This window comes from Chrysochloris asiatica, unplaced genomic scaffold (genome assembly GCF_000296735.1).
Source record: "Chrysochloris asiatica unplaced genomic scaffold, ChrAsi1.0 scaffold00187, whole genome shotgun sequence".
Classification (NCBI taxonomy): Eukaryota; Metazoa; Chordata; class Mammalia; order Afrosoricida; family Chrysochloridae; genus Chrysochloris; species Chrysochloris asiatica.
The window spans coordinates 5,379,783-5,402,398 of NW_006408705.1; the positions used below are offsets into that span (position 1 = coordinate 5,379,783).

Consider the following 22,616-nt stretch of genomic DNA (forward strand, 5'->3'; position numbering starts at 1 on the left):
AACAACAACAACATACTTCTTGTTAAAACTGTATCTTCTGATTAAATCTCTCCTGCCATGAATAACGTGTAGAACTTAGATTGTAAGAAAAAGACTAATTCCTATCACTACATAGCTGGGCTCATTAGATTGAACTCACTCATTCAATATTCAGCGTATATTGAGTTCGGTTCGAACTGCAAGGTCAGCCCACATAGCTGGGCTTAGTATATTGAACCAACTAATTCAATATTCAGTATATAGTGACTTCAGTTTGAACCACAAGGTCAGAAGTTCAAATCTACCAGCCACCCCTCGGAAACCCTATACTGGGTTGCTATGATTTGAACTAACACTACAACACTTAACATCAACAATTAATATACAGGTACTATATTAAACCCTGGGGATAAAATAGTGATGAAGGTGAACATAGTGTTATACTCATAGAGCTCAGAGCCAAGTGGGGGAATAGTCAACAACCAAAAAATCACATGTTGTTGTTGCCAAGTTCAGTTGAGTTGTTTGAAACCCATAAAGGGTTTCTGAAGAGGGACTGGTGGGTTTGAAATGTTGACTTTGTTGTTAGCAGTTCTGTGCTACAGTGTCACACCAGTACCATAGTTGAATTTAAAATTGATAATCTTTTAAGCACTGTGAATAAATCTGTAATAAAGTATACTCTTGGAGCTCTAACTACACAGAGGATCTTCCCAAGAGAGTGGAAGATTAACCTAAACCTTGAAGTATATACTACAATGAGTTAAAGGGCCTCCAATAAGAAGGTATTCAGATTCTTCTGGGAGGAAGCACCCAAAGAGGTAGGTAGATCTTAGACCAGAATGAACCTTGTTAAAGATTACTAAAGCCTCAATGTAATAGAATTCTGTGTATGCTGAACATGCTTTGAAAACACTAAATTCACATCATCAGATTTTTATTTACACACCAGAAAAATAAATAAATGATGGAGAATAGGGAAAAATAGTATTGTTTGAGGGAAGGAGAGACACTGGAAAAAGAGAATCAAGGAATTTGTAGTGCTAATCCATAGCAGGCCAAGGTTGAGAAAACATACTAGTTATTGTTTTTTCTGATCATCTATGGATAAGGTAACATTATTGAGTATCCAGGAGAAGGAAGAAAAGCAGAAAGGGAGGTCGACACAAGAAATTTAGGTACTTCCACAGGCTTTTTTGTGCAGCTAAAGAATACGTTTTCCTTAATGTTTACCTTTACCTTTTTTATTATCATGGTTAGTTTCCAGTAACTAGGTTGTTATGTGAAAATAGAGGATGAACACACCACAACAGATCACAAAATGTATCTTCATAACACAACATGCATCTTCAGTACACAGCTGCCAAACCACTGAGACTCATGTCCTAGTCAAGTTGACACACAACCTTAACCTAGTCAAGTTGATACATCACAGCCGTGTTACTTTTCACAGCTAGACATTCATCATGACCTGATGCACATTTGCTATTGTTGTTAAGTGTTGTAGACTCAGTTCTGACTCACAGAAACTGTGTAAATGGTTTCCAAGGAGCGACTGGTAAGTTTGAACTGCCAACAATGTGGCTAGAAGTCCAGTGCTTATCCTAGGGCTCCGTCTCTAAAGTACACGTATTTGGATAGTAGATTTTTACTATTATTGTTTTATGTGAAGTGTCAGGTAATGAGATGGTCAACAAATGAGGAGTAGTGCTATTAGTGTTGTTCTTATCAATGGAGAAAAGATTGAAGTTGTCAAGGACTTCATTCTTCTTGGATCAACTATCAACACTCACGGAAGAAGCATTCAAGAAATCAAATGACCTATTGTATTTGTTGTTGTTGTTAAGTGCCATTGAGTCAGTACCAACCCATAGCGACTTTATGCACAGCAGAATGAAACACTGCCCAGTCCTGGGCCAACCTCACTACTGTTGCCACGCTTGAGTCCATTGATGCTGCCATTTGGCCAATTCATCTCATTGGGGGTCTTCCTATTTTTCTCTGACCCTCCACCTTACCAAACATGATATCCTTTTCCAGTGACTTGTCCCTCCTGACAATATATCCAAAGTATGAGAGAGGAAGTTTGGCCAACTTGACCTCCAAGGAGCACTCTGGCTGCATTTCTTCCAAAACGGATTTACTGATTCTTTTGGCAGCCCATGGCACTTTCAATATTCTCCTCCAACACCATAACTCAAAAGCATCAATTCTTCTTTGGTCTTCTTTATTCACTGTCCAGTTTTCACATGCATATGAGGTTATTGAAAATACCATGGCTTGGGTCAGGCTCCCCTTAGTCCTCAAGCTGGCATCTTTGCTCTTCAACACTTTAAAAAGTTCCTGTGCAGCATATTTGCGTAATGCAATAATACATCGTTTGATTTCTTGACTGCTGCTTCCTTGAGTGTTGATAGTTGATCCAAGAATAATGAAGCCCTTGACAACTTCAATCTTTTATCCATTGATAAGAATATTGTTTATTGGTCCAGTGGTGAGGATTTTTGTTTTCTTTACATCGAGATGCAATCCAACCCGAAGACTGTGCTCTTTGATCTTCATCAGTAAATGTTTTAAGTCCTCTTCACTTTCAGTAAGCAAACTTGTATCATCTGCATATCCTCTGCATTAGGCAATAATAAATAAATAAAATATTAAAAAAAAAATGTCTTGCTTCACAAGACCTTTTTAAAGTTTTGAAGAGCAAAGATGTCACCTTTAGGACTAGGGTGTGCCTGATCCAAGCCATGGTATTTTCAATAATCTCATATGCATGTGAAAGCTGGACAGTGAATAAGGAAGACCATAAATGAATTAATGCTTTTGAGTTATGGTGTTGGAGGAGAATATTGAAAGTGCCATGGGCTGCCAAAAGAACCAATAGGTCCATATGTAAGAAGTGCAGCCAGAGTGCTCCTTGGAGGCCAAGATGGTCAAACTTCGTCTCTCTTACTGGGACATATTGTCAGGAGAGGCCAGTCACTAGAGAAGGATATCATGTTTGGTAAGGAGGAGGGTCAGAGAAAAAGAGAAGACCCCCCCCCCCAACATGATGGATTGGCCAAGTGGCAGCATCGATGGACTCAATCATAGCAACAGTAGTGAGGTTGGCCCAGGATCTGGCATTGTTTCGTTCTGCTGTGCATAAGGTTGCTATGAGTTGGTACTGACTCGATGGCACCTAACAACAACAACAGTGTTATCAGGATAAGTCACAAAGTATTGAAACTAAGGTTCTAGCTCACATGTACAAATGTATATTGCAAACAAAACATGCTCTAATATGTCTCTGTCAACAGTGGATGGCTTCAGACAAGTTCTCTCAGCAATACACTTGTCCTCTTAGTTTTGTTAGGGTGCCTTGAGACAAAAAAAGAGGTACAATAAAAATAATGGTTTCTGATAAGATCTGTTGGACAAGATAAGTTCCAGGCAGAGAGGTCAGCTCAGAAGGGTATGCTAACTGTTTGTTTTTTTGTTTTTTCTTTTTTGAGATTCCAATGGAATCATCTTGATAGATTTTCTCAAAATATACAGAATTATCAAGGTTGGCAGTTCAAGCTCACCAGCTGCTCCTTGGAAACCCTATCCATGGTTGCTAAGGGTTGGAACCAACTCTATGGCACATTATAACAGCAATTAGGAAAAAAGATTTGATAACATTGAAAATTACATTCTTGAGGAAAAGAGTAGGAAAGGTACACCAAGGAGTTTTTTCCCCATCACAATACACCTGCTTATTCTTCAAATGCAGCAAGTGTTGCTCTACTAGAATTTAGTCAGGGAACCTTATCCCATCCACCCTACAGTCCTGACTTTGCATATTCAGACTTTTTGTTCCCAATACTCAAAGAACATTTGAACAATACATAATTTGAGGATTTTTAAGCTAACAGTTTGATGTAGTATAAATTGAAGAGTGTAGAATTCTTTTGGGGACGGCTTGTTGTTGCTAAGTGCTGTCGAGTCAGTTCTGACTCATAGAGAACCTGTATAGGGTTTCTGAGGAGCTGCTGGTGAGTTTGAACTGCCAACTTTGCAGTTCAAACCAACCTTGTGTTTAAGTGCTTATCCTATAGTGTCATACCAGATGTGAATATCACCTTCAGAAATGTATAGACCTATATGGAAGATGTGTTGAATAATAATAGCTTCACATTTTGATATTTTTGCTTTATAAAGATTTCTATGATTTTGTAGCAATACTTCTTGACTTACACTTGTATTTAAAAACCATAATTTTCCCACAGAAATAATTTAAAAATATTAAAATAGAATGACTTTCTACTTGTTTTAGTATATACCTAAACTCATTTCATTTTCTACTCTATTGTATGCTTTTTCAATTGTGTAAAATTACAAGAGGATTTTTAGTTTTCAACTTATATTGAAATATTTCTATGCAATTAAGACTAATCATCAGGTCTTTGATATTTTGTGTATATAGACAAATATGGATAATATAATGTCAAGCACATGAAAGTCTATTTTCAAAGAAAAAATTATGAATATAATTGACCCTTCAACAGGGATATTGAGAGTGAGGGGCTAGCAGCTGCAGGAGAGACAAACTGCTCAGACACAGATGTTGAGAGTCATATGGTGTCGTAGGCAGATAGTCACAACATTTGAGTTCACCTCAAAGGCAACATGAAACAAACATCTGCATACTTCAAATCCATATTTTTCAAGGGCCAACTGTATGGGAAAAAGCTGATTTTTAAATTTATCTCCTGACCATGAAATTTAGATCTGTACTAGTTAACAACTTCATCCTGTGCTACAGTTCAATTACAGACATAAGAGGAAAGAAGACTGGTTAATAAGCTGGATTTTGAATGATAAAATGAAAAAAATATGGGAGAATGGTGGTAAAATACATAGTGCCAGTCTTGTTCTGAAAGATATTTAAAGTATAAAATTAGCTACCAGTGTTATTTGCCAGTGCTTCATTTGTAATGTCTATGAAAGTCTAATCAAATACAGAATCCTGAAAAGTATAGATTTTCTTATTTAACATGGTTATATGTTATGTGGAGTCCTGGTGTGATGCCATAGAATAAGCACTGTACTGCTAACCACAAGGTTGGGGCTTCAAACTCACCAACCACTCCATGGAATCCCATACAGGGTCACTCTGAGTCAGAACTGATTCAGTGACACTCAGCAAGATCAATAAATATGTTGTATAATGATACTTCAAGGAAGAAAAATGTTTAGTGGGAATGATACTTTTGTTTTTCCTTTTTCTCATTTTCTTTTTCTAGCCCTGCGGCCACTGCAGTGATATCCCTGGCCTTTGGACGGTATATTCTGGAACCATTTTTTATTCACTGTGAGATTCCTGAACTTGCAGTCAAGCTCATTACAGCTGTGGGCATAAGTGAGTATTAAAATTGTAAACACGAAAAAAACAACAAAGAGATTGGTGACAGTTTATACAATCTTTTTGGTATGGTGGGACTGATAACCGCATTGTGTTCCTTGTGTTTATATTTTCTTGCCAAGTTTATTTTTGAGAATAAAGAAAGTAATAGAAATTTGGAGTGAGCCTTGATATTACATTACATATCAGTTTTTGTATTGGGAAACAAAAACCACATTGTTAATTAAATAGTAATTGGATTATACATGAAAAGAGACCTAAAGATGAAAACCTAATTACTTTATGGATTTTCAAATAAAAAATTATGCAACCTTAGCAATCATGTGGAATTATAACTCACTTATTATTACAGAATTATGTTTATGTGTTAGGTAGATTGTTATTTACATACATTTTACAATGTTAGAAGCTGTCACTTTTAGTATTCTTTTAACTACGTACTGACAGTCATGATAAGAATCTTCTTTCAAATTTTGATTACCAGATGCATTTCTCAAGTAGCAGTTTTCTTTACCTTCTCCAAATTAGGAAGTTATTAATTTTTATCAGTGAACAGAGATAGACCTTTCAGAAGAGGAAATTAATAGGCTCCTGTTCACTATCATAGCTCTTTAGGAGTAGTTTTAGCCAATACTTTTGTTTTTCCTCTCACTGTCCTTTTATCACACCGGGAAGACATGCTGGCACCTTAGAATAAATCAAACGACCTCAAGGTCAGTTTGAACCACAAGATCTGTGGTTCAAACTAACCAGCCACTTCTTGGAAACCCTATGCAGTGTGGCTATAAGTCAGAACCAACTTGATGGCACTTAACAACAAGAACATACATACTGTACAAAACCTACTCTCATATACAGCTTAAATCATGGGTGACTTGTTTTTTCCTCTTGAGATCTTTCTGTATATTTTTTATAATTGTAAAAGTAGGATAAATTCAGCGTTTTAAAAATAAAGCTTACAGACAATGAGTTCAAACTTCCAAAAAAGTGACATTATTGTTGTTGTTGTTGTTGTTAGCATTAATTATAAAGTTGTGGAAAGAGCAGAAAGTTGGAATCCATTGTCTAGAATTGCTGAAGTCATTCCAGTGGAGTACAAGAGCTAGGGTCCTAGGGCATTAACCTATCTCTTTGACTGAAGATGGTCTCTTTTAACTGGGATTCCATTTAATTAATGAATTGAACAACAACAAAAATATGTTGATTATCTGGGATGGGCATGGAAGTGGATAATAGCAATAAAGAGGTGAATAATGTTAGGTCTATTCTGAAGGGCTCATTGTCTACAAAGAAAGAAGGGTAGATAAGTTTGCTGCTTAGGAAATAGAATGTAACATTATTAAGGAAAAGAAATTTTACTGGTTTCAGACTGTGCATTCTAGTCTGGGAAATCTTTTGGGATGGTTACTTATACAACCCTATAACATATCTTGTTATTGTTAAGTACCATCTAGTTGGTTTTGACTCGTAGCAATCTCATATAGGGTTTCTGAAGAGGGGTTGGTGAGTTTGAACCACCAACCTTGTGGTTCAACCCGACCTTGAGGTCATGTGCTTATGCTAAGGTGCCAGAATATCTCTTTGGTGTGCTAATAGGAAAGTGAGAGATAAAAACTAAAACAAAAGTAATGGCTAAAGCTACTCCTAAAGAGCCATGATAGTGCAATGGTTAAGTTCTGTGGTTTGAACCCACCAGAAATTCCACAGAACAAAAGGCCTGATGATCTGCTCCTGTCATACTCTACTTTGTCAGATAGTTGTTGTTGTTGTTGTTGTTGCTAAGTGTTGAGTAGGTTCCAACTCATAGTGACCCTATGCATAACAGAACTAAACACTGCTTGGTCCTGTGCCATCCTCATGATTGGTACAGTTGAGTCCAATGCTGCTGCCACTGTGCCAATATATCTCATTGGGGTCTTCCTCTCTTTGGCCAGCCCTCCACTTTATGAATCATGATGTCATTGTCTAGGGAATGGTTCATCTTGATAATATATCCAAAGTATGAGAGATGAAGTCTTTTCATCCTGGCTTCGAAAGAGAATTCTGGCTGTACATCTTCCAACACATATTTGTTTCTTCTTCTGGCAGTCCATGGTATGTTCAGTATTCTTCTCTGACACTATAATTCAAATGCATTATTTTTGCTATGGTCTTCCTTCTTCATTGTCTAACTTTCACTTGCATATGAGACAACTGAAAAACCATAGCTTGGTACAGATGCACCTTAGTCCTTAAACTGATAGCTTTGTTTTTGAGCATTTTGAATCTTGTGCAGCAAGATTTGCTTAATGCAATGCATCCTTTGAGTTCTTGACTGCTCCTTCCATGAATGTTGATTATGGATCCAAACAAAATGAAATCTTGACAACCTCAATCTTTCTCCATTTACTATGGTGTTATATATTGGTCCAGTGGTAGGGATTTTTGTCTTCTTTACATTGAGGTAAAATCCATACTGAAGCCTATGGTCTTTGATCTTCATCAGTTTGAAGTACCAACCATTTGGTTAGCAGCTGACTGCTTAATCATTGTGCTGCCAGGGCTCTTTTCTTAACCATTACTGATACCAAATATTCACCAGTATTTTAAGTCCTTTTTGCTTTCAGCAAGCAAGTTTGTATCATCTGCATATTGCAGGATGTTAATGAATCTTCCTTCAATCCTAATGTCAGTCTTCTTCATATAATCCAGCTTTTCACATTATTTGCTCAGCATACAGATTGAATAAGTATAGTGAAAGAACACAACACTGGTGCACATTTTTCCTGATGTTAAAACTTGTTCTGTTTGAACAATTGCCTCTTGGTCTATGTATAGCTTCCTCATGAGCACAATCAAGTGTTCTGAAACACCCATTCTTTCAAATGTTATCCATAACTTGTCATGATTCACACAGTTGAAAGACGTTAAGTAGTCAATAAAGCACAAGTGAGCACCTGTCTGTTATTCTCAGTTTTTAGTCACTATCCATATGATATCAGCAATAATATCCATAATATGATGTCCTCTTCTGGATCCAGTTAAAATTTATGGAAGTACCCTATCAATGTATTGTTGCAGCCATTTTTTATTTATCTTCAGCAAAATTCTACCTGCATGTAATATTAATGGTATTGTTCGATGAATTCCACATTCCATTGGGTCACCTTCTTATTGTAATACTCACACATATGGATCTAATCCAATAGATTAACCAGATAGCTGTCTTCCAGATTTCTTGTCATAGTTGAGTGAGTGCCTCCAGTGCTGCTTTGGTTTGTTTAAAGATTTTAATGTAATCTGTCAATTCCCAGAGCCCTGTTTTACTGCCTATACCTTCAGTTCCCCTTAAACTTCTTCCTTTAGTACCATTGGTTTTGATCATATGCTGCCTTTTGAAATGGTTGAACATCCACCATTTATTGTTAGTGCAGTGACTTTGTGTATACTTCCCAACTTCTTTTGATGCTTTCTGAATCATTTAATATTTTGCCCATGGAATCCTGCAACATTTCAAACCAGGTTTGAACATTTTCCTCTGTTCTTTCAGCTTGAGAAATGCCGAGCATGTTCTTCCCAGTTCTTTGCACATTTCATTATAATACTTGATTTTGTATTTTCATGATGCCTTTTGAAATCTTCTGTTCAACTTGTTTACTATCTCACTTCTTCCATTTGGTTAAGCATCTGTATGCTGTAGAGCAAGTTTCAGAGTCTCTTTTTGTAATTATTTTGGTCTTTTCTTTCTTCTTGTCTTTTTAATGACCTTTTGTTTTCTTCTTGTGTGATATTCTTGGTATCATCCCATAGCTCTTCTGGTCTTTGTTCATTAATGTCTAATGCATCAGATCTTTCTTTGTTGTTGTTAAGTGCCAATGAGTCAGTTCCAGCTCATAGCCACATTGTATAGGGTTTGTGAAGAGCAGCTGGTGGTCCTGAACTGCCAAACTTGTGATTCAGAGTCCTGTGATAATCTGAGATAGTCTATATTTAAGTGGGATATGGTCAATCATAGTTTCAATTTTGTGGATTTGTTTTAATTGTCTTCAGCTTCACCCTGAACTTGTTGTCATATAGAAGTGGAATGGATATAACAGTAGTGGTTTTGTCTTTAGGGGTGGTTCTTTGTGTATGTCAACAGGAATAGATATTATAGTGCTCCAATAATTGCATAAAATAGCTTCTAGCTGACTTGTGAAGTAATCAAAGCATGCAATGGGATTGTCTTACAGAGTCACTGGCAATTCTAATCTGTTATATAATGTCTATATGTGTTGACAGAATCAACTCGATGGCATACAACAACAAGACTAGTTCTAAAGGTTAAGAATAAGATCTCAACTAACTTCTCTATATTGAGTGTAATTCACAGTGGCAGGTGAGAGAAATGTTACCATCAAGTAACAACTAGCTGCTATACTGAGCTAAAGAGTCTAATTTAGCAATCCTGTTGCCTATTTTGATGATTCACTTGGAAGATGCTTTTATGTGATTATTAGAGCACTAAAATATCTATTCTTGTTGACATACAAAAAGAATAACACCAAAATAAAACAAACCCACTACTGTCAAGTCTATTACAACTCACAGGGACTCTAAGGAACAGAGAACAATGCACAACTCCTTAAATTTTAATATGTAGATCACCTGAAAATCTTGTCTAAATGCAGATTTAATTTTAGTAAGTTTGGGGCGTGGCCTGAGATTCTACATGTTTAACACACTTCTAGGCAATACCAACACTGCTGGTTCATGAGCCACACTTTGAGGAGCTAAAATGTCTTTGTTCCAATGAGGATTCACCATTTGTAACTCCATCTATTTCTTTGCAGCTATAGTGATGGTCCTAAATAGCATGAGTGTCAGTTGGAGTGCCCGGATCCAGATTTTCCTAACCTTTTGCAAGCTTACGGCAATTCTGATAATTATAGTCCCTGGAGTTATGCAGCTAATTAAAGGTATGGATTGAAAAGTAAATGCTTTTTAAAATACGTTATCTGCTTTTGGTCTCTTCTAATACTAACTTTCGCTTGTACTAGCAGAATCCCTTAATTAGTCTCTACTTGTGGAACTTAAACTATATAATTGACTTGAAAGACTGCTATATTGGAGGGGAGGGGCTGCGTTGGTATTTACAATTGAATGTCATTAAAATGATTAAAATTAGGGAAAGTAACAAAATAAGGCATAAGTGATATCACTTGATAAATTGGAGTGAAAACTCAAAGCAAAAAAAAAAAAAAAAATTGCCTGTTTTAACTGCACATCATTATGTGCCCTTATGTTTACTTTAAAATTACTCAATGTTGGTGGTGATGGTGTGCCATGGAGTCATTGCTAGTAACAAAGATTAAGAAGTAAAAGCTAGTTGAAAAAAAGAGAAAGATAATCAGTAATACCTAATTTATGATTATTATTCCTGTTTGCGAAGGAAAATCACTTATAGGGATAGTTGTTGTTAAGTGCCTTTGAGTTGGTCTCAACTCATAGCGATCCTTTGTAGAATTTCTGAGGAGCGGCTGGTAAGTTTGAACCATTGACCTCGCAGTTTAAACCAACCTGGTGGTCAAGTGATTATCCTACAGTGCCACACCAGGATAGTTAGCTTTAATAAAAACCAACTATTATTTGCCAATAAAAACAGTAATAAGCTTACATTTTTATTGTTATGTTTCATATAAAATTTGCATTTCTACCAAAGTGTAACACTATCTCCTGGCATTATTAGCCTTATTTAGTATTTAATAGGGAAAGATGAGATGGTTGAGTGGGTGATGTCATGATATCATTTAGAGTTTTAGTTGTTTTAGGGGAGAAGACACATGCAATCCAGTGGAAGTTGTTGGGTGAGGGAAAGGTCAGGTGAGTTATTTAATTAGCAATAGGCACAAGAGTAGGAAATAAATAGGAATGTTAGCTAAATTGGAAAGGAGTGGCACACAACATGGGCATGTTAAGTATTTAATGTTTACACTGATATTGTCCGATCCAAGAAGGGAAATTTATAGAGAAATTTAATGAACTTGCAGGAGAATTACTCAAGGCGAGAAGAAATGTCAAAGTTCAGCAGAATGATGGCTCTTGGTAGAGGCATTAAGCAAACATTGAAAGATCAGTCACTTTGTAGCTGGGGAAAGGGAGCTGCTGTTGTCCATTTAATAAGCCTAGTGGGAGATCTTTGATTCCTGCTGGCAAAATGTTCACATCAAATTCAGCCACCTCATCCACCTCAGAATAAATACAGGACAGGGTTTTTAATGCTATGTAGCTCACTCTGAGGAGAAGGCATGATCTTGTTCTTCTTATTCACCTTGGCCGCCACAGATCTGGTCTACTCATAGCTGATCCATTAGAATTTTAGGGAAACTAACCTGTTTAGTTAGTGCTTTTTTATTTGATTGCATGGCGTTTTAGTCTTCCATAAGTATTGTTAACAGTTTTTATAAAGTACACAAATCCTATGTAATTGACGCTGATTTAATATGAATTTAGGTACTACAGAATGAAGTAATTTTCTCTAAGTTTCTTCTTTTTATTTTTGCTGTAATGTAAGGGAACATTATAGGCTGTAGTCAGTTCATTTATATATGTGTGAGTTGGAAATGGGTTGCTCAGATGGTGTTTTATTGTGAGTTCTTGAGAGCAGGGGTCATGATATGTTTCATGAACAGTTTTTTAGCACTTACTGGTATGCTGCAGTAAGATAAGCACTGGACTGCTAACTGCAAGCTAACCATAAGGTTAGCAGTTCAAACCCACCAGTCACTCCTTGGAAACCCTATGAGATGGAAATGATTCGATGGCATTTAACAACAACAGATTGATATCTTAATTAACAGTATGATATAAATGCTAATTTGACCAGTCTGCTTCAAATAGCTCACCAAATTTAAAGTCAATTTTAATATTTTGGAGAATATTATTAGCAGGGACATGTTTCCTATAATTAAAAAAGAAAAAAGTGATTTGCTATATCTCTAACTTGATCACACATTTCTCTCATTAATCTGAAACCCCAGAAACTTTACAAATAAAAACTTATTTCTATTCTAATCAGATCCTGAAAATGTCTGTGTGCTTTTTATTTACTCATGGAGATTTGTTAAGCTTTCAGTGACTATCATGACTTTCATCATTGTGACGCCTATGTTACTCAGCCAACAAATCCATAAAGTTTAGAAATGCCTCTCTTTTATAATTGTCTCAAAATAAGACTTGTCAGGAGCTGTATTTGAGATCTGACCTCTATATAATTTTTCTTATAATTTCATGCTGCAGCCTAAAGGATACTGCCCCCTTTAGGTCAAGGTGAAGAAAACCTGGAGGTCCTGCAGTTAAAAGCACTTAGCTGCTAACTGAAAGGTCAGCTGTTCAAATCCACCAGGCAGGCTGTGGAAAAATGATGTGGCAGTCGGCTTCCATAAAGATTCACAGCTTCAGAAATCCTATGCGGGCTGTTCTGCTTGGTCCTGTAGGGTTTTTATAAATCAGAATCAAATGAATGGCAGTGAGTTTGGTTTCAGGTTTACATCCAGGAGCCCACAAATCATGACAATATTCAATGTATGTTTTCCCCCTAAATTTTGGCATTTTTACTTCCCTTTAATAAGATCATGGTGATGCAATTAGTAAAACAGAAGTATTTTTGCATTAACTGTACCATTTTAAAAATGAGTTTTATTTGGGAAATTAGGTGCTTTAAGAAAAAATTCATTTAGTGCATCATTCAGTGTTCTCCACTTTTTATTTCAATACCTTTTATATCAATATATTGTATCTGGGCAATGCAGGAAGCAACTGATTTAATAACTTTGAAAAGATAGTATCTTATACACACCATCCATCTCCAGTCTCCCTGTTCTTATTTATATGAAGATTAATTTTAAAACAAAGACATATTTCCCATTTAGATAATTTCATTTACTATTTCTTTTTATTAGAAGATTGAAGTAAATCTGAAGGCTTATTTTTTTAAAAAAAATGTATGTAAGAAGTAGGCCAATTGTGATTCACACACGATAGAAAAGTATGATGCATGAAAGTGTTTAATCCACATATTGATAAAACCTTTTTAAAAACATGTTTTAGAGTCTGGTATAATTTGTTTTTCATTTTACTTATAAGGATGTTAGTCTTCAGAAAAGAGTCAGAAAACTTTTTCTGTAAAAGGTCTTATAGTGGCTACAAAGGCAAGAATTGACTGGTTTACAGGCTTTCAAGAGGGAGCCTAAATCCAGAGGGTGCAGAGGAAGGTAAAATCTCCACTGAGTAGCATCCAATCTATCTGGGCGGGACTGATGAAAGGAGATGCGGATACCACACATGTGGTACAATAGTGAATAATTACTATCAGGGCTGACTGTGAGGGTTGGAGATGTAAAGTTACATAGATATTTTGTAGCAAAAGGAGGGGAGTGGTTGACTTTTCAGTCCAGGAGCAGAGGGCCCTGGAACCATCAAGGGAGAAGAGCAGAATCTGGGACCCTACCCAGAGAAACAGTGATGCCAGAGATGGAGGCAGAGATGATGACGTGGAGAGATGGAGTGGCTGGGGACTCTAGACCCAAAGAGGGAGAGGGGCTTTGTGCTGATGACTTGTGGGGCAGGCTTGAAGGGTATACCCTTTGGTTGGTTGATGATGCATGGAGGGGATTGTAACCATGACAATGAAATGAACTACAATAGGATGAATGTAAAACTAATGTTCTCCCATGTAAACTATCACATAATTCACAATAAAACATTTAAAAAAAAAAAAAAAAAAAGGCCATCTAACAATGTGATTAACTTTGTTGGTCGTGTGTTCTGTGTGACAACTATTCAATTCTACTGATGCAGCCTGGGCCACTAACACACAATATGTAAATAAATGCATCTGGCTCTGCTCCAATAAAATGAGGGTGGCAGATTTGATCCACAGGTGGTATTTTGCCAACCCCTGTTCAGAAGCTAGGTGTCTAATGAGCTACAGAGGATAAACAGAAAATAGAAAATTAAATAATAAGGGCAAGCAGTTCTGGGGTTTCCTTTTAACTCTTCATTGAGAATAGGTCCTTGGACATTTCTTTGAATTTCTTCATTACATACCATTACATTACTTTCACTTAGAAGAATTTTATCAGACAGCTAAAAAAGCTCTCATGGTTCAGTGGTTAAGTGCTTGACTTTACTTATAAATTGATGGTTTGAACCCAGCTGGGAGAAAGAGGTGGCAGTTGACTTCCACAAGGATTAGTCTTGAAAATTCTATGAGGCAATTCTACACTGTCCAATAGGGTATCTGTGCATTCGAATTGATTCTATGGCAATGTCTTTTATATATTTATTTATTTTATATCATACTTCTAAAAATGAATTAGTCTTCTTTATGACAAATTTCTTTCAAGAGTTGTTGTTGTTAAGTGTCATTTATCTGGTTGCTATTAATAGTGACCCTCTAGGTCACTATGGGTCGGTACCAACTTGATGGCACCTAACGACAACAAAATAGGGTTTCTGAGGAGCAGCAAGTAGGCTTGAACCAGTGACCTTGTGGTTAGCAGTCAGTGATTATACCACCAGTTGAGGACTCTGTCAAGAGTCTAGGCATGCTCTAATAAATAATGCTTTAGTTTTATTTTAATTTCATTTTCCTCTTTTCTATAATTTTATTTAAAATAGAAATGCAGAATAGTGTTGGTGGTGATCATTGTAATTTTAGGGTTCTGTAGGATAAGCACTGGACCCCATTGGGTTGCTGTGAACTGCAAGGTGGATGAGGTTCAAACCCACAAGTAGCTCCTTGGAAACCCTATACAGGGTCGCTATGAGTTGGAACCAACTCAACAGAACTTAACAATAACAACAATCTTTCATACATTTAAAGAGTGATATGTCTATGGTGAAATAATGCATAATAATTGACTAAGTCATAAAATCTTTCTATTTTGATTGCAGGGCAAACACAGTACTTTAAAGATGCCTTTATAGGAAGAGATGCAAGTATTATGAGGTTGCCACTGGCTTTCTATTATGGAATGTATGCCTATGCTGGCTGGTAAGTCAATGTCTAGGGATCTGGTGGACTGTGTGTACTATGTACCTCAACTGTAGGAGTCCGGGTATGTCTCTGTCGGATAATACGCTAGACTGCAAGTCAGTTTGAACTGTAAGGTTGATGGTTCAAATCCACCAGCTGCTCCTCGGAAACCCTATACATAGTCACTACAGATTGGAACTAACATGATGGCACTTGACAACAATAACAACCTCAACTGTAAAACATGTAAACAGTGAAGGCGACTATTAATTTTACCCTGATTAAAAAAAAAAAAAAAAAAAGTTGAGTCTTACAAGCGGATTCAAATTAGTTATGATAATATACTAGTAAGTATATGATTATGAATGATACTAGGTATTAAAGATTAGCACTTTGCTTGTCAAAATTCCTTTCATTTGAAGCTGCAAGGGTTTTTACAGAAAGTAATTTATGATTATTCTCCATCTCCCTATGAAAAAGAAAAATAATTCAAATATAAAATTAACTATGTTAGGAGGTAAAAATAGTATTATAAAAGCAGGAAATGAGAAATCAAGATAATAAAATCGGGGGCATCTGACAACCAGCTGCATTTTTAAAGAATTTTATAAATTCCTTAAAATTCTCCCATTTGAAAGCAAAAAACAGTAAAGATGATTAAAATTACCATGTTACTTATACATTTCCTTTGATGTATGTCCAGCTGTGATAATGGAAGATTGTATTTGAATTGTTTAGGCACTGGAATACAATCATAGATAAGAGGTGGAACATTGTGCAAATGACATTTTATTGACCATTAAATCAGTTAAGGTAGAAAAATATAAGTTAAACCCCTGAAGCATAATAATAAGATTAAATTTCATTCTTTTGGAGTAATAAACAACGATATACCGATTGTAATAGTTGTAGATATAATAGTTGTACAACTTTAGCTAGCTGTGAGAGTATTCTGTGAATATAAATTTATACTAGAAAACTAGTAAATACATTTCTCCCCCAAAGTAAAGAAACAAATTTCTTTTGTTTCTTTACTTTTTAGTATCTTACCTTCCAGCCAATGCATGGAATTTAGATATATTTCAAAATAAATGGAGTGTTACCCTATTAATCTCATCAAATTATGAAATACTACCTGTAGATGATAATAAGGGAAGTTACTGTTAAGTGCTATCTGATTGGTTCTGATTCATAGCAACTCTGTATAGGGTTTCCAAGGTTTTAAATCTTTGAGGGAGCAGAAAGCCTCATCTTTCTCTTGTGGAACAACTGGCAGGTTTGAACTCTGCATTCTTGTGGTTCTTAGCCCAGTGTTTATCATATGGCTCCACCATGCTCCTACAAGGGGTGTTGTTGTTTAACTGCTATCCAGTAAATTCTGACTCATAATAATCCTGAGTAAGGTTTCCGATGCTTTCAATCTTTGTGGGAGCAGAAAGCCTCATCTTTCTTTCATGGAACAGCTGGGTCACTCAAACTGTGAACTTTGTGATTTACAGACTAGTGCTTATCTTACGGAACCACTATGCTTCCTATAAGGGGAGTAAGGGATTTAAGACTATAATATGACTTTTGAAGCAAAATATATCTGCAGGTTGTTAGATTGTAGCTCTGAGGAGACTTGGGTTGAATATTTGTATATTCCCAGAAAGTATTTTTATAGTTATTGTGTACAAGCATTAGTCTTAAGTCCCTTGGTGTTTTTGAAGTCTTTTTTAAATTTTTGTCTAAAGCACAATGTGGTGCTGGGCAGAGAAAAGAACTGAGTTGTGATCACAGGGTTAGTAGCAAAATCAACTGTCCCATGGCTATTCAGCCTGTGATCAGCTCCGGAACCCTGGGGCAGCAGCCAAGCTACTAGGAAGGGTCACAGGGAGATGGCAGAGCAAAGTAGGGAGGTGGTGAAAGCTTTCAGCAAGAGCTGAGTGTGGGGAGCACAGCAATAGTGAATCAAGAATGTGGAATGTGGGGATAGTCACAAAGGAGATTTGATTAATTCTGTTGAATGGTTTCTTTTTCCTGTAAGTACAATGCATCTGTTCCCACAGAATCTGAAAATCTTTCTTTGTCTTTCCTACTCTCCTACCAGTCAGCACTGAATATTCAGGTCACTTGCTTTTTTACTATTTTGAACAAGTTTTTTCCATTTCTATATGTTTTTGAGGCTTGATCAAACTGTCCATGCATAAAGACCTTTTACATTTTGAATTACTGTACTATGTTAATATATAATTTATTGGTACAGAATCCAACATGTCACTGTTTGTATAGAGTTAGGGGGTTAAGGTGAACCTGTAGTTATTTATACCCACTCATTTATTCCTCATGTCTGCTTCTTATCTTAAAGACCAGGAGAATGTAGATTTCCTTATAGTCTAGAGTATTCAACCACAGTATTAGACAAGAAGGTTCATATTTTAAATGCAATGTTATCTGAAACAAGTAGCTTATTTATGTAAGGGACAGATAAGTAACAGTATTTCTATAACAGGTTGTTGAGCTACCCATATAGTGCTTTATTAATAGGCATAAATAATCTAACTATAATCTATGGCTGACTGTTTTAGTAAAAGCAAGTTGTGTTTAGATGAAATCTCTTGATGTAGAGTTTCAGAGGAAAAGTTAGTATCAGGGTGTAAATGAAACAAGATGGAGGTTAACAGCAGTCCAGAGGGAGGGGCATGTATTCACTTTCTAAATGGGAGCCCTGTCTCTCTTGCCTCTATTTGGTATGATATTAAAGAACTGGGTGGTAGAATTTAAAATGGAGCACCATAAATGAGCCTCTACACCCTGTGTAGCTGCTATGACAGTGTTTGATGAAAAAAAAAAAAAAAAAAAAGGAGGGGGAGAGGAGGACTTGGCAAGTGGGAAGAGACAGAATCGTGATTGTCATTGAAATTTACCATCTAAATTTTACCAGCTAAAAGACTTGTTGTCTTGGAAGCTCTGCTTTAATGATTAGCATTTCTGGCTCCTCTGATTTGAATAGGAAAAAAGACTACCAAACCTTGGGAAATCTGAATTGAGTAGGCTTTTGGCAAGGAGAATCACAGAGCCTTTCCAGAAGGATGAAAACTCCTTCCTAGAAACATGATGAGGGTAGAAGAAATCATTAACCTAGCTAGGTCACAGAACTAGGTCAGAACAGTCTTCATATTATTGCCCATGTCTGCATTCAGAGAAATACTTCTGCCATTCCCCCTTGTGGCCCTGGGGAATGCAACCAATTTCAGTCCCTTATCCTGATTCAAAGCTAAATATCGCTTGATGGAATTTCTTTTTTTTTAAACTCTGTGGTAGAAAATAGTTTTTCTGTGTCTTTTTCTTCACCATTTTAAATTTTATCCTCAATGGATTTAGCTTTCTAAAGCACCTGCTGAGATTATTTTGTACCATTGTGTCAAATATAATGTAAAGAATACATTTATTAAAAAAAAAATAATTCCCAGAGTTTGGGGGTATCCAGCTGCATTGCCAGCTCTACCGTGCCTTTTATATACAGTCATGGAGAAGCAGGAACAATAGGTCTTGTGAACATTCTCGAGAGGCCTTGTGGAGATGTAAACCAAAGAGGATACTTTGGGCTCCTTGCTGGAGACTTGTTCTTGTGTTTAAGTGCCCTTGAAGGTGTGTTTCCCACAGGATGTAAATGTTTGGATCAAAATAAGAAGTGTCTTATATCTGATCTCCTGCCCAGTCCCAAGTCCTTTCCTTCTCCCTATTCTCTGGAGCTATGGTAAATATTTGGAAAATTGTGTTCTTTTTTTTCATAAGAACTTCCTTTCTTGCATTAACATTGTTGGAAAAGACCAGTTTTTAAAACAACTATTAAGAAGGAACTGGCTATTTTTGACAAGAGAAACGTCGAAATACTGCTTTTTTTTTTTTTCTCCCCTTCCCCATGTACTTCCCGTTGCCTCAGGCTTATAACAAATACATCAGATTCCTTAGAGTGCATATTCCAGATATAAGTATTGATTGTTGCTTGCTTTCCTGGTATAAATATAACATCTATTTTCAGAAATGTACTTTCTAGTCATTAAAAAAATTCTTAGCTGCTAACTTTTTGACTCACCTTTATTGCTACTATTCTCTCAGCTCTTCAAAAGTTTCTTACATAATTCTTAAAATAGTAGACACCCTTAACTTGGAACAGCAACTGCTTTATTTGTAAATTCACATGGAATTTTTATAGTGATAGAGTAAGGCAGGTCTTTTCACCTTTGATTTAAGTTATGAGATACTTTAAATATAGTAATATTTGTTGGGCTAATAATCTTCCAACCACTTGGCATTGGAAAACTAAAGGGACAAAGCAGTATATACATTGAGAATGACATTTTATTTTGTGAAAATTTCCTAACAAATGAAAAGGATAGAAAGACTTTAGAACTTTAGCTTTTTCCATTCTAATCCCTTAGTTCTCATATATTCATGATCCAGGGATTTCTAATGGAATGGCTGGCAGTTAAAATCTACTGGTCAATCTGAAGGTGAAAGCTGAGGCTTTCTGCTCCTGTAAAGATTTATAGTCTCAGATAACCTATAAAGGGTTGCTCTGAGTTAGAATCTATGTGATGGCAGTGAGTTTAGTTTGGTGTTGGTTTCTTTGAAGAAGGAATCTGTCTTAATTTTATGTCTTTATTGTTGTTGTTTAGTACCGTCCAGTGGGCTCTGACTCAGAGACCTTGTAAAGGGTTTCTGAAGACTGGCTGGTGAGTTTGAACCTTATGGTTTAGACTGACCTTGTAGTCCAGTACTTTATCCCACAGCACCACACCACGTCTTGTATCTTAGAGCCTTGAAATTAGTCAGTGTTCTAAATGGCCCTTGACAGTCCCTTTAGGTTAGAAAAAGAAGTCAAGGATGCAAGTGTTAGAGTTACAGAGTGAAGGAAAGGCAAATGCATTTCTCTAAGGCCATGGATTTAAGGTAATATCTATAATCCTATGGAACTTGAAAGTGAAAGAATGTGTGTATAGAATGTTTCTTCTCATGTATGAGACTCAGAAAAGTGTTCACAATTTGGGAAATGTTCAAAATTTCCTGCTTTCTAGTTGTCAATTTAGCATATATTGTCTCTAAAACTAACTGATTAAATATATTGAAAAGAGAACTAGCCACTACATAGTCCTATGGCTTGAGACTATTTGGAATGCATGCTGGAAAATGAACTGAAAGAAATAAACATGAATTGAAAATTTATAATCTTTTATCCATTTATAGATTCCTGGTGTGGTGCTTTAGGATAAGCACTGGACTGCTAACCACAAGGTTGGTGGTTCAAATCCATGATCTGTTCCTAGGAAACCCTATACAGGGTTACTATGAGTCAGAACTGACTCGGCAGTTTGTAACAACCTCCATTTTCAGTTTCCTTTGTCTTCTCCATTTGTGTCTAGAAAGCCAATAATGGTTCCCTAAAGCCGAGTAATGCTACTATCTTACTTCTGTTGTATTGTAAGTTTTAGGTGCCCTGTTTTTATCATTAAAATTTGGACTTCCAGAAGGCAGTCTTCCTGGTATTTAATTTCTTGGCCTACTCTCTTTGCCTATTCTTAGCTGTGAAATGCTAAATGCTAAATGGTTGCATATACCCCTGTGCATAGCTGCACTCCCACACTCCTGTGCTCATATGCTACACTTAGTCTGCAATGTCTTTACACCACTGCTCCTGGGCTTAATGTTAGGCATTCTTGAAGACACAGCCTGTTGTTGGAAAGCTTCCCTGACACTACCAGACTGGGTAGGCAACCCTCCTCTGACTCTATGGTGCCCTTTGCCTATCTCAACCATGGCCTACAGTGCTGGATCACTCCATTTTATGGGGCTTTCTACAAAATGTGAGCAATTTGTGAAAAGGGACTAAGGACTGTCCACATTCATATCCGTATATATCTGGCCATGATAGCCACTCCACAAATCTGTTTTAATAGAAAAATTGCTTGTGGAATATTTGGTTGCTGGAGTCTTGAATCTTACCCTAAGTATTTATTTGTAATGTTTTCATAAATCTGTGTTCAATTTTAAATGCTGAAAACTTTGGATTATAATTAGAAAATCCCTTGTAATTTATTTATATTTTGTTAGGTTCTACCTCAACTTTGTTACTGAGGAAGTGGAAAATCCTGAAAAGTAAGTAGCCATATCTACTCTGAAATATTTATGAAGGATAACATGGAAGGTTACATAATTGAAAAAGGAAATTCAGTATAATTACATTTGTTCTTATTACCTTTGCCTTTTCATCATTGTTTTTTATGCTCTTAGGCAGATAGTTTATTTGAATCAGCTATGAATTATACATACATGACACCATTGCATGTTCTACATTTGATATTATATTATCTTATAAGTTGAAAGTAGAAAAGAATTAATGTACATTTTAAGTCTCCGTCAGCCAAGAAAATCCATAGGGCAGTTTTACTCTGTCACATGGGCAAAAGACATGAGTTAGAATAGACTCAACAGCATTCAAGAGCAAAACATAGTGTTCAAATTTAACATGGATCTTCAGCTAGCTATTAGTGCTCCATACGACAAAAGCTCAAAAATTGATTGCTTCTAGTAATTTTTATAACTAGTGGAAAAAATGGCACCAAACCATCCCTCCTACACCACTCTACTCAGTTGTGATTTCATGATTTATTATAATGGTGACACAGAACTTAAAGATAATATTCACAATTATGGGGTATATTGTTGTATATTGCTGTCTCATCAGCTCTGACTCATGGCAACCCTATGCAAAACAGAACTAAACACTGCCCAGTCCTTCGCCATCCTCACAATCGTTGTCACGTTTGAGCCCATTGCTGCTGCCACTCTGCCAATCCATCTCATTGGGGGTCTTCCTCTTTTTTGGTGACCTTTTACCAAGCATGATGTCCTTCTCCAGGGACTGGATGCATCCTGATAATATGTTCAAAGTGTGAGAGACTATATAAGTCTCACCATTCTGACCGTACTTCTTCCAACACAGATTTGTTTATTCTTCTGAAAGTCCATGGTACTTTTAATATTCTTCTCTAATACCATTGCTGAAATGCATCAATTCTTCTATGGTCTTCCATATTCATTGTCCAACTTTCACATGCATATAGGTTACAATTCAAGGTCAGAAATGCTAAGGGCAAATCTCTTCCAGTCAGGACAACTTTTCTAAACTGTGCCTGTAAACAAACTTCTCTGGCCACTGGTCTGGCCTTTTTCCCTGCTTTGGCAATGTTACAAAGGTCTTTTAGAGCTGCT

The 22,616-nt window shown here is 36.4% G+C and overlaps 1 protein-coding gene across 2 annotated transcripts in view; it reads left to right on the forward strand.

Moving 5' to 3' along the window:
* Window positions 1–22,616, forward strand: part of SLC7A11 (solute carrier family 7 (anionic amino acid transporter light chain, xc- system), member 11) — a 118,664-nt gene that overhangs the window by 13,729 nt on the left and 82,319 nt on the right. For both annotated transcript variants that reach the window (XM_006872232.1, XM_006872231.1), the window contains exons 3-6: window positions 5,247–5,362; window positions 10,177–10,302; window positions 15,281–15,380; window positions 21,456–21,500. In XM_006872232.1, the coding sequence (XP_006872294.1) occupies window positions 5,247–5,362; window positions 10,177–10,302; window positions 15,281–15,380; window positions 21,456–21,500 (387 nt within the window). The remainder of the gene's footprint in view (window positions 1–5,246; window positions 5,363–10,176; window positions 10,303–15,280; window positions 15,381–21,455; window positions 21,501–22,616) is intronic.